Source organism: Solanum tuberosum, unplaced genomic scaffold (assembly GCF_000226075.1).
Source record: "Solanum tuberosum cultivar DM 1-3 516 R44 unplaced genomic scaffold, SolTub_3.0 scf00664, whole genome shotgun sequence".
In the NCBI taxonomy this organism is placed as follows: domain Eukaryota; kingdom Viridiplantae; phylum Streptophyta; class Magnoliopsida; order Solanales; family Solanaceae; genus Solanum; species Solanum tuberosum.
Genome location: NW_006239604.1, coordinates 140006 through 150713, shown reverse-complemented (window position 1 = coordinate 150713; position 10708 = coordinate 140006). Strand labels below are relative to the sequence as shown.

Below are 10708 nucleotides of genomic sequence, written 5' to 3'. Positions count from 1 at the left end.
TTCACTTTGTTAAAATAGAAATCTATATTAACATCATGTACTTCAATAAAAAGAAATGAACCTTGAAACAGAAAATTAACAAAAAAAAATATGAAAGCCGTTTACAATTGAAAGGTTAGTAAACTACAACAAAACCAAGAACACTCTTCTACAACATACAACATTTAGACAATGGTATGTCACCATTGACATATCGAGAAAAGAAAAAGGTTTAAATTAGGGAAAGGTTAACTGCATATAAAAAAATAAGTTTCTCGGACTCGGGTGCGGGTGTCTGATATAAGGGCGCGGATGGGATATGGATCCATGTATGGATACGGGTGTGGGGATTCGCCTAAAAATAATTCAATTGTAAAACCTAAATTATGATATATTATATGGAGAACTTAAGGACAATCTTGGAAGGAGATTGAAGGAAAAATGAGTGACATAGAAATTTATATATAAGGGGTATTTCATTTTCTTCAATTTCACTTAGCTTTTGTATTGATTATGGGAATCATTAAAATTGTCCAGACTTTCCCATCGATTTTAGTCAAAGTACCCAAAATCCGTTGACCAAATCGGACACGGATCCCACACTCACACCCATGTCGTGTCGACACTGGTGCGGCACCAAAAGTGAAGAGTCCAAGCATTTTAGGATAAAAATGCTGCCAAAGACATGCCAACAGAATTGTAAAATACCTTTTATTCATCCACTTCAAAGAAAAAAAGGATATTTCTATAAATAAATAAATATATATATATATATATATTTATTTATATATATTAGAAGAGAGAGTTTGAGGCAGTTTCATAATTTTACTTTTGTTTGATTTACTATGAAATATACTTGAGATTCAACGCAGTAAAAAATATTTTTAAATAACCGTAATTTCAAAAGACACAATGTTCATCATTTAATAAACGAATCATATTTTTTAGTCTGCACAATAAAATAATCCACATGGAATAAGACACAAGCGAGAGACACTATTATTTTTCTTTCAAGTTTCAACAATTAGTTTAATATTAAGTTGGGCAAACATTCATAATTTAGTATCCTTGTTCAAAGTTTATATATATATATATTATAAGAAGGCGATCGATTATTATTGCATAGATATTAAATGAACGACAGAAAATCTACTTGTAAAGCACAGTTCGTTATTATTCTTTAAAAATTAAATGAATAAAAAAAATACTACTTAAAATAATTTGCTATAATTAACTTTGATTGTCATGCCAAAGGTATATTAGTTTGGTGTAACAGTATATATAGCTTGCTAATGAACATGTAGTCTAGCTTCCTAATGTTGTGAGTTCTATTTCATCTATAATTAACATCTATCGTAAACAACATGTTTTAATGATAAGAAAAAAACAGTTCATTTCCAAAAAATGTGAACTCAAATCTGTCAGCCTGAAAATTGAGACATAAAATTCAAGTAAATGGTTGATGTAGTTAAATGACATAATAAGAGTATATAGTGTAAATGTTAACAGATCATTGCATTAGTTATCCTGCTTTACAACCACATTTATCTTTTACAAATGTCAGATCTAATAGACTTAAAACACATGAACTTTAAAGTGCAATAATACAACTAATTTCTCCCATTCCACAAACAACTTTACTGCGACAGGTATCTTCTAAATACTCTTCAATTGTTAATACCAATCATACATACAAATACATGTTAGCCAAAAGACATTATGGCTACTTTCCCTGCACATTCGATTTAAAATTATAGGATATCAAATCTAGAAAAGTAGTGGCAGTAATAGATGGAATAACCGCACGGCTGCAACGTATAATTTATAATGGACTTGAATTATATTTCAATGAGAAAATTACTAATTTAAACACATTATAGCTACCAAATTTGTTCATTATATATTCATGTGAATGTCATAGTACTGAATGTTGAAGTGAGATACTTACATAGTTTAACATTTTCATAAGTAGGAGTGCTAATTACATACATTTACATACTATTTTCAATTAGACAAAAATAGATGCATCTTTCATGCTTGGATCTTCTGGACCATCTTTGATCAAAATCACCTGTTACATTAAAATTGAGGGATTAAATGTTAGCACAGAATCACATAACTTATACAACACATGATATATCTGTTAGCAAGTCTAGGATCTATAAATAATACAATCTAACTTTACAATATAGACACTAAAAATAGCAGCAAACAATGTAACGCTAATAATAGAAGCACTATAAATCACATGGCCAAGACATTTAACTTTCAATAAACTTACATATTCTTTCCTTCCCAACAACAACATACCCAGTGCAATTCCCCAGGCCAATTCCACAGGTGGGGCCTGGGGAGGGTAGGATGCACGTAGACCTTACCCAACCTTCAATATTATTTCCTTCCCACTGAACAAAAGTGAATTTTATAACAAAAGGTTATAGCAAGATTTTCTGACCCCGAAGATGGGGGCAGGTGGTATCTCTGTCGCTTAAATTTTTCAAGATCTTCGACTTGCAACATTTTATTTCTGATTAAGCAGGCTTCTAGCAGACTCATTGACATGTTTATAGTCCAAGGCTCCAAGCTAACAAAAAAGATTCTATAGGAATGTGAGGAAGCAACTGCCAAGCACTGATGGGGTTGCGAAATGTATTTAGATTCTCTTTTTTTATCTTCTTTAACGTAGATCTGAAAACCATTATAATCAGATCAATGCAAAACTTTTAAGGTAAAGGAAGTTCATAGATATGATGGTATTTCTCCTCAATGATTGGGAGCAGGGTTATCTATAGGATATATTGTTGTGAGGGTGGAGATAGAACAAACACTGATTGCATGAGGCTGAGAAAGGCGCAGTTCTGAGCTAGCCACTTTGTGAAAAGAAAAAAAAAAAAAAGCAGATAGAGACACCAATTTCCATTTTGAAAATAACATAATAGATGCACAATGCAACAAAATTACCCATAGATGTGCAGAGTAAAAAAAGACTTCAAGTATTCTATTATCATGAATTGTTGTTTAATTGTGTTCTTTAAACTCTTCATTCCATGTTGTTGTGTTTTTCGGCTTCGGGGGGAGAGAGTTTATTCTCACCAAGCATTTCCACTATTAAGCTTCACTTGGATTTTGACAAACTGTATATTTATTCAAAGCTAACAATGTCTTGTAAGATTCTTTTGACAATTTTAACGTTGGGACTCAGGACAGGGTTACACCTCCAACCAGTGTGGGCATGTTGGGTATATGTTGGAAATTTATATACCTGAGCAGTGATGGAAAAGTGGTTGTGCAATAGGCATGTGAAGAAACAATTACACAGGCTCTATCTGCCAGAAGCTAATAATGATAAAAAGCCCTAACTGGGTTGTACCTTTCGTGCTGAAAGATGATTTCCCAAATTTATCTGTTGTTACGAATTACTATAAGAATGTTACTCTAGCTTAACTGATTAATAAGGTGGAACAAGGGTGACCTTGCATTTCGACTCTTTAAAGGAAGAATCGAAAAGCCTTCCCCTATGATCAATGTAAGCCATCAGGAAAAACTGTAATGACCCGAAAGGTCATTTTGGTAATTTTTCGTGGAAATGACTATTTTGCCCTTTCGATAGTTGCCCCGAGTCCCATGTTTTGTGGTTGTAAAGTTGGTTTGAGGAAAAGTTGGTAAAAAGTTGAGTTTTTGAGAAGTTGAGTGTTTATGAGTTAAAGTTGGTTAAAAAGTGTTTTTTTCGAGTCAATTGGAGTTTCGAGACTCGGATCGGATTTCCGTCGATCCTGACAGTTTTAGAATGTCGAAACGGGTCTGTGTGAGGTTACGGAGTTGAATTTGGAGTTGAAACGAAGAATTGAGGTCCTAAGTTGCTAAAGTTGTGAAATTTTGTATAAAGAGTTGACTTTGGTCAACATATGAGGTTTCGAGGCTCAGATTGAAATTCCGAGAGTACCGTTGGTTTCGAGAGGCGATTCTAAGTCTAGAATGAGTCTTGGTTGAATTTTTAGACGCTCCGTTTGAGTTTCGAATTTTTTTTTGGCGTTAAACTAGTTTCTTGGCATCTTATTGAATTTCGGGTCAAGGAGTCCTCGAATTCAAATTCCGACGGTTCCATTGAGTCCGGAACGTCGAATTTAGTGGGGGTACATATTTAGTTTGTGTGCACGAGATTCCGAACGAATCCCGAGGGTCCAACGGGGAGTTAAACTTTGGGGTTATTGCTGTGTTTCAGCTGCAACAGCAACCTTTTTTAAGTCAAATCAGTAGCTATTTTTCCCACAACTTGAAAATACCCATTTCTCCATTCTTTAGACTTTGAGAGCTCGAAAATAGGCGATTTCAAGTGGTTTTCGCAAGGAAGTTCATTGGGTAAGTTATTTCCAACTTATATCTTTGATTTCCATCGATTATTTATGGATTTTAACATCAAAATTCTCAACTGTAAAATTTGGGGGCTTTTGCCTAATCTGAATTTAATAGAAAATTTGAGTTTGTGAACTCATTTCAACTCCTTTTTCGAAACGGTTTTCACTATTGGATTCTAAATTTCTTGGGGAACATTTTTCACTAAAAATTTCCAGATTTTGAGAATATTTTCCGGAACAAGATTTTTTTGACCATTTTACCTTTTTTCTCCAAATTTCACGATATTGGTGTTGTTAGATTCGTATTTATTGTGGGATTCCATTTATGAATAGATTGTGGTGATTTGGAGCGTGCTCGGAAGGGTAAAACTCAAATTTGAGTTACTAGTTGAAGTGTTTTGAGGCAAGTGACTTCTAAACTTTGTTAAACTCTTAGACTACACATGACTACTTTCCTAATTGTGTTGGGGAGTAATGGGGATTGAGGATGGGTTTTATTTGTTGATTGAAATTTGTTGTAAATGAAAGATGGGGAATAAAACGAGCTAAATGTGTTATATGTGACTTGAATTTGTTGAATAAGTCATGTGATAACTGATATTGAGGGGATAGAAGAGCATGAGTAGGCTATGATTGATACAGACATTGATGTTGAGACAGATGATGTGTAATACTATGATGTGGTCGTGATATGGTTGTGATTGAGACAAATGATGTGTAATATTATGATGTGATCGTGATATGATTGTGATTGATGACATGTGCATATTCATTATTCATCCCATGTGTGAACTATCTGTTGCATGAGTTCTGAGACACTGATATGAGGATGGATGGATATGAGACACAGTTGAGACTAGCTCCGGCTAGAGATATATGAGATGGACTAGCTCCGGCTAGCGATTTGGATGCCGATGGGATCTGGTTCCGGCGGTGATACATGGTCCATGTGTGGCCCCCATGGGTTCTGATTTGAGTATTCAGCGCGGTCTGATTACGTCAACAGATGTGTATCTTAGGACAGACATGCATCACGACTACATGACATCATTATTGCATTTGCATCGCATTTGACTTCATCTTTGTCTGTGGTGTGTGGATTTTACCTACTTGCTCCTCTTCATGTGATATATGATCTATTTGCTCTTATATGAGGATATGAGGTTGATGTTGAGATACTGTTGGATATATCTGTTGATTATGAGTTGTGTAGTATAGGTTGTTGGTTCGCTGTTAGAATGAAGTTTCGGTGGTTCGGTTGGGATTGAAAGGAGTTGTTTGTAGCTGCTAGTTTAGCTTAGTTTAGTGTTACTTGCGAGTACCTGTTGCTTTTGGTACTCACGTTTGCTTCTACACAGTTGTGTAGGTTGACAGCTCTATCAGATCCGGCTTATTACTCATCTTCAGATTAGAGCTTCCAGACTTACTTGAGAGGTAGCGGTTAATTCCAGATGTGCCCTCAAGTTATCTATATTTATTGTTCTGTTCTATTCTAGAACTTTACTATGAGACTTGTATATTTTATTCAGATTCTGTATTAGAGGTTTGTACATGTGACAACCAATTCTGGGGTTATGTTGAGTTTATTTAAAGACTTCCGCTTATCTTTCTATCTTATTCTTGTTTTATTAATTTCGTATCGTCGGGTTTTTGCGTGTTAGGCTGACGTGTCCGGTGGGGTTTGGGCACGTGCCATCACATCCGGTTTTGGGGTGTGTCAAAAACTCAAACAAATTAACAAGGAGAAATTACTTAAGAGACTGGTTTAATAGTCATATAAATCAAAATAGGCAAATAGTTCTACCAGATAGGTTTGATTTCACAAGTTTTTAATTACTAACTGTTATATCGTACGGTAATTTTTTATTCTATCAGTTTAAGGTGGTTATTCCAACAAGATTAATCGAGGAAAGTTACATCATCTATTAGGAACTAAAAATGAACACAATAGTCTTCAACGATAACAATAATTATAATACCCGAAAGAATATATTTTCATTTAAGTTGATAAAAGAAGTACTTGTAAAAAGATAACTTTTAACTAACCTGCTATTACAGGAGAAAATATTTTCAATTTCCACAAAAGAACAGGAACACAAGGCATCCACATAGCAACATCAGAAGCTTGCAAAGCACGGCATTCAGTGGCAGCATCAAAAGAGTGCAAAAAATGATCGTTTCGAGAACCACAACAAAAGTGTTCCAACTGAAATTCAAAACAATAAAAAGATAATGTGTCTAGAGACTGAATAGAATTCAAAGAAAATAAATGCAAAGATAAGTAAATCCTATTTATATTAGTCAATTGCAAAGATGAAGTTTTAAACAATGTACAAAATAATTTAAATACCTTTTAGTTCTTTTTCATGGAGAATTTATCATTTCCATGCTATGTTTGTGGGTGGAAGGATTATATTTGTTTTCCATGCTTGGATATTCTTTTTCCCCCTGAACTAAGATGTTCAATTGTGCGCTTTTTCGCATCTGTAACATTGACAGTCGTAGATGCCATTGGTTTATGAATCACATCTTGTTTCTCCAGGTAAGACAAAATGAATAATGTTTGCGTTGCATCCAAATTTTTTGTGAATAGCCTTTACATTTGTATGTTGAATATCTTGCCGTTCAATTGATCTTCCACATTTTGGAGCAATAATGTTTCTTTCTGGAAAAAAATGATTAATAATAACAAAATCATTAATATATATATATATAATAATAATAATAAGAAAATAAAGCGAACATGCCGTTCAATTGATCTTCCACATTTTGGAGCAATAATGTTTCTTTCTGAAAAAAATTTGATTAATAATAACAAAATCATTAATATTTTAATATTTATATATATATATATAATAATAATAATAAGAAAATAAAGCGAACATACAAATAGAAAGAGATTGGATATTTTTACCATAAAAAAAGATGATCAACAACAATAGCATATGCAAGGATCATGAATTTTCGAATCAAAAGAAAAGTCGATGAGGTAAGAAAAGTAAATCACAATAAAAATATTAAATTTGTTTTTAAAGGAAAATCAATATATCTATGTTTATGTATTTACATCTGAACTGAAATTCAATATTAAAGGTCTTTCAACTAATCGGACTCAACATGCAACAATTCTAAAACGGCCACGCCTATTGTGGTAGGTGCGCATGACAGTTTATGCACAAAGCGCTCAGCCAATAGGTAACCATGTGAGATGGATAAAAGCCAAAAAAATATATACAATGATAATATTTTTATAAAGAAAGTTGACTGTAAACAGATAACAAAAAGTATAAGTTGGGTGCTGGAGAAAAGAAACACGAACATAAGATTTGAAATTTTGATTGAAAAGAGTACACTGAACACTTTACAGAAGGAGACGTTGACAACATAATGTAAGAGATAGACCCAAAGTATGTAAAGTTAAAACCTCTTTTAGAGTTAAGGCATGACCTAGAATCTCCTCTTATAAGAGTTTTTACAACTTACATGATACATTAAAATAGATCTTTATTACAAATTCTTTCATGCTAGAAAGCTTATAGAGTTATAGTATCCTTTTCAAGTTAAGGAAGTCATATGTTCACTTGATCATATGTTCATTCAGTTGAAACTCTTAAAAGTTAGATAGTATATTTTTCACGTAATTACAGAAAGTAATTGGTCATAGTTTAACTACATATATACATATATGATTAGTAATCTTAAAATAAGTAATTGATAATTACATATCTTCACACGCAAGATAATATTATAGCCTACTCTATAATGTAGGGTAGATATTTCTAGGATTACTACTTGTGATGTTATTATGTGCATATAATTTAGACAGTAGTGATTTAGAACATCTTATCGTAGATTCCCTTAACTGTTATAAGCCAGTGGACAGACTTTATAGGAGACCTTGAGGGAGAGTTGAACTATGTGTTTAAGAGTAGAAATAAGAAACAATGAAAATACAAAATCACAATAAGTTCTTTGTGATTATTTGGTGAGAAAATAGTGATATGTACCTTCACGAAGCAAATTTCATAAATTTCTTCTGAAGTGAGGTGCAACATTTTCTCTGAAATTTCATCCGAAACAATAGCTGTTGCAAAACCGTTGTTATCCTTAATAGTAACTTCAAATTGACATCTGTTTTGATAATTAATGAAAAATTAAAAAATAATGGTTAGTTAAGACATTTATTTCTTTGAAATAACAAAATAAATATTTTTAATTAGTTATTATTAATTTTGAAGAAGAGCAAATATACCTAGGAATAAGATGTGTGGATTGGTGACAACTTGTGCCGTAGATTTCCCTTCGCACGTTATATCTCGTGAACAATTGCTTACAATTTGAGCATGCCAACACACTAAAGCGTTGATCCTTACTTGCAAGGGACAATTCAGCCTCAACATTAAATACTTGTCCCTTCAAATTCAATATACCAAATATTATTTTTTACGGTAAAATAAAAAAATTATAAAAAATAGAATAATATACTTGTTGTTCTTACCGGAGGTTGTGCTTGAATGTTAGCCACAGATATAACCTCATCCTCAAATGGAATTAACATAATAGAGCCTATTGGAGTTATACTTTTCATCTTATAAGTAACAAGCTTTGTTTCAATTGTTTTGATCCTATAAACAAGTAAAATTATGAAAATGTCTTGTAAAAAGATTAGGAAAAAAGAAATAAAAGTGAAATTTTAAAACTTTGTGATTGTAAGATTAAAGATGTGTTTTATATCTCAAAATATTCTGAAATTTCGATGCATTAAATAAAAATATATATTACCACGTCCTTAATTCGGCAGCCTGTGTCTATGAAGGATTGATTTCAATTGTTGTATTGAATTTGCTCGTCAAACCAACAAATCTATTCGGCGTTCCTACGTGCATTTGAATATGTGATTTTAGTTTCATCATGTCATATATTTTTCAAAAAGAAAAAAATAAATTTATTTGCACTTTTACCTGAGGATGAATTCCCAATTCTCCTAGCAAGAATGATTGGGTAATCATGAAGTTGGTTGAAAAGTTGAACTCCCTCATGATCAACGAAATCCTCCCAAAGTGTCAGTTTTGTTGGTTTTTTCCTGCATATGATTCGAAGGATATTTTCAAACATTAAAATAAAGTTACAGAAGATATGTGATATTGTAAAAACATTATAAATAATAAAATTCAAGTGAGATTATTATTAACAAATACCAAGGATGGCCTAGAGTTTGTCTCAGTGTACGCTCAATTAGACATAGAGCAAGATCAAATGAAGATAGACAAAGAAACATAAGGACAGAACCAAGAAAATGAAAAGGATAAGGAGGAACAACTGCCAGGGTATCATTGTGCCCATTTTTAATGCTGCATTTATAGCAAATTATAAGGTGACGCTTGTTGCTGCAATGAGCTTGTCATTGTTACCATGTGGAGGAATTGGTACTTTCTTGAGCACAAGTCCTATGGTGAAATCTTGTCCAAGAGTTTTATTGGAGGCAGGATGGCTATGGTCATTACCTTTTGCCTTACCAAGCTGATTGGCTCTACTACAAGTATTTCTTTCTATTTTGGATCTATGGTAAGATTCTGATGTCTACTCTTTTGGGGTTGTCCTATTTGAAGTAATGTCTGGAAGGTCAGCTCTAAATGCTAGTCTTCCAAAGGATCAAGTCAGTCTAGCAGATTGGGCATTACACTGCCATAGGAAAAGTACTACCAAGGAACTTATGGATCCACATATTACAGGGGAGATTATAAAAGAATGTTTGAAGCAATTCATCAATACAACAGTGCAGTGGCGGATCCAGGATTTAGAGTCCGGGGGTGCCAAATAAACTTATCGATTAAATTAATTTTATATTTGATTAAATTATTCGCCTTTTCGATATATATCATAAATCAATCAATAAAATATAAATAATAAGATATTACAAATCCACACTCCACACTAAAAGCATGAAGTTAACAAATTTAAAACTTTCAATAATATTACTATTTACTAATATTATAAATATTCAACATTCATTTACAATTGTCCTCGACGAGTTTTCATATTCTGAAAACGATCGATAATGACATCATTACTAACATTTATAAATACATCACGCTCTATGTAACACACTAGACAATCATTTAAATATTGATTACCAATACTATTCCGCACTTCATTTTTTATGTGCTTCATTGACGAAAATGCTCTCTCCACAGTTGCCGTAGCAACAGGTAAAATCAAAGTCAACTTTACAAGTAAATAAACAAGTGAATAAGTCTCCGCGAGATTTGCTTCAACCAATGCCTTCGCCAAATCATGAATTCCTTGCAAGTTGGAGAACTTGGGATTACCACTTCGCATATGAATAATGAAAGTATCGAGTTGGTAGCTCAAAT

General features: G+C 32.9%; 2 protein-coding genes across 2 annotated transcripts in view; both read right to left on the bottom strand.

The window, feature by feature from the left end:
* Window positions 1-1987: 1987 nt before the first annotated feature.
* Window positions 1988-8905, bottom strand: LOC102597732 (uncharacterized). The gene is made up of 6 exons (XM_006366837.2): window positions 8833-8905; window positions 8587-8747; window positions 8342-8465; window positions 6381-6540; window positions 2806-2849; window positions 1988-2050 (listed from the first exon to the last, which is right to left on the bottom strand). The coding sequence occupies exons 1-6, from the start codon at window positions 8890-8892 to the stop codon at window positions 1988-1990; spliced, it is 612 nt and encodes a 203-aa protein (XP_006366899.1). The 5' UTR covers window positions 8893-8905.
* Window positions 8906-10346: 1441 nt separating this feature from the next.
* The window catches only part of LOC107058886 (zinc finger MYM-type protein 1-like), a 2306-nt gene continuing 1944 nt past the window's right edge, over window positions 10347-10708 (bottom strand). The window contains exon 2 of the mRNA XM_015305118.1: window positions 10347-10665. Within this exon, the coding sequence (XP_015160604.1) occupies window positions 10347-10665 (319 nt within the window). The remainder of the gene's footprint in view (window positions 10666-10708) is intronic.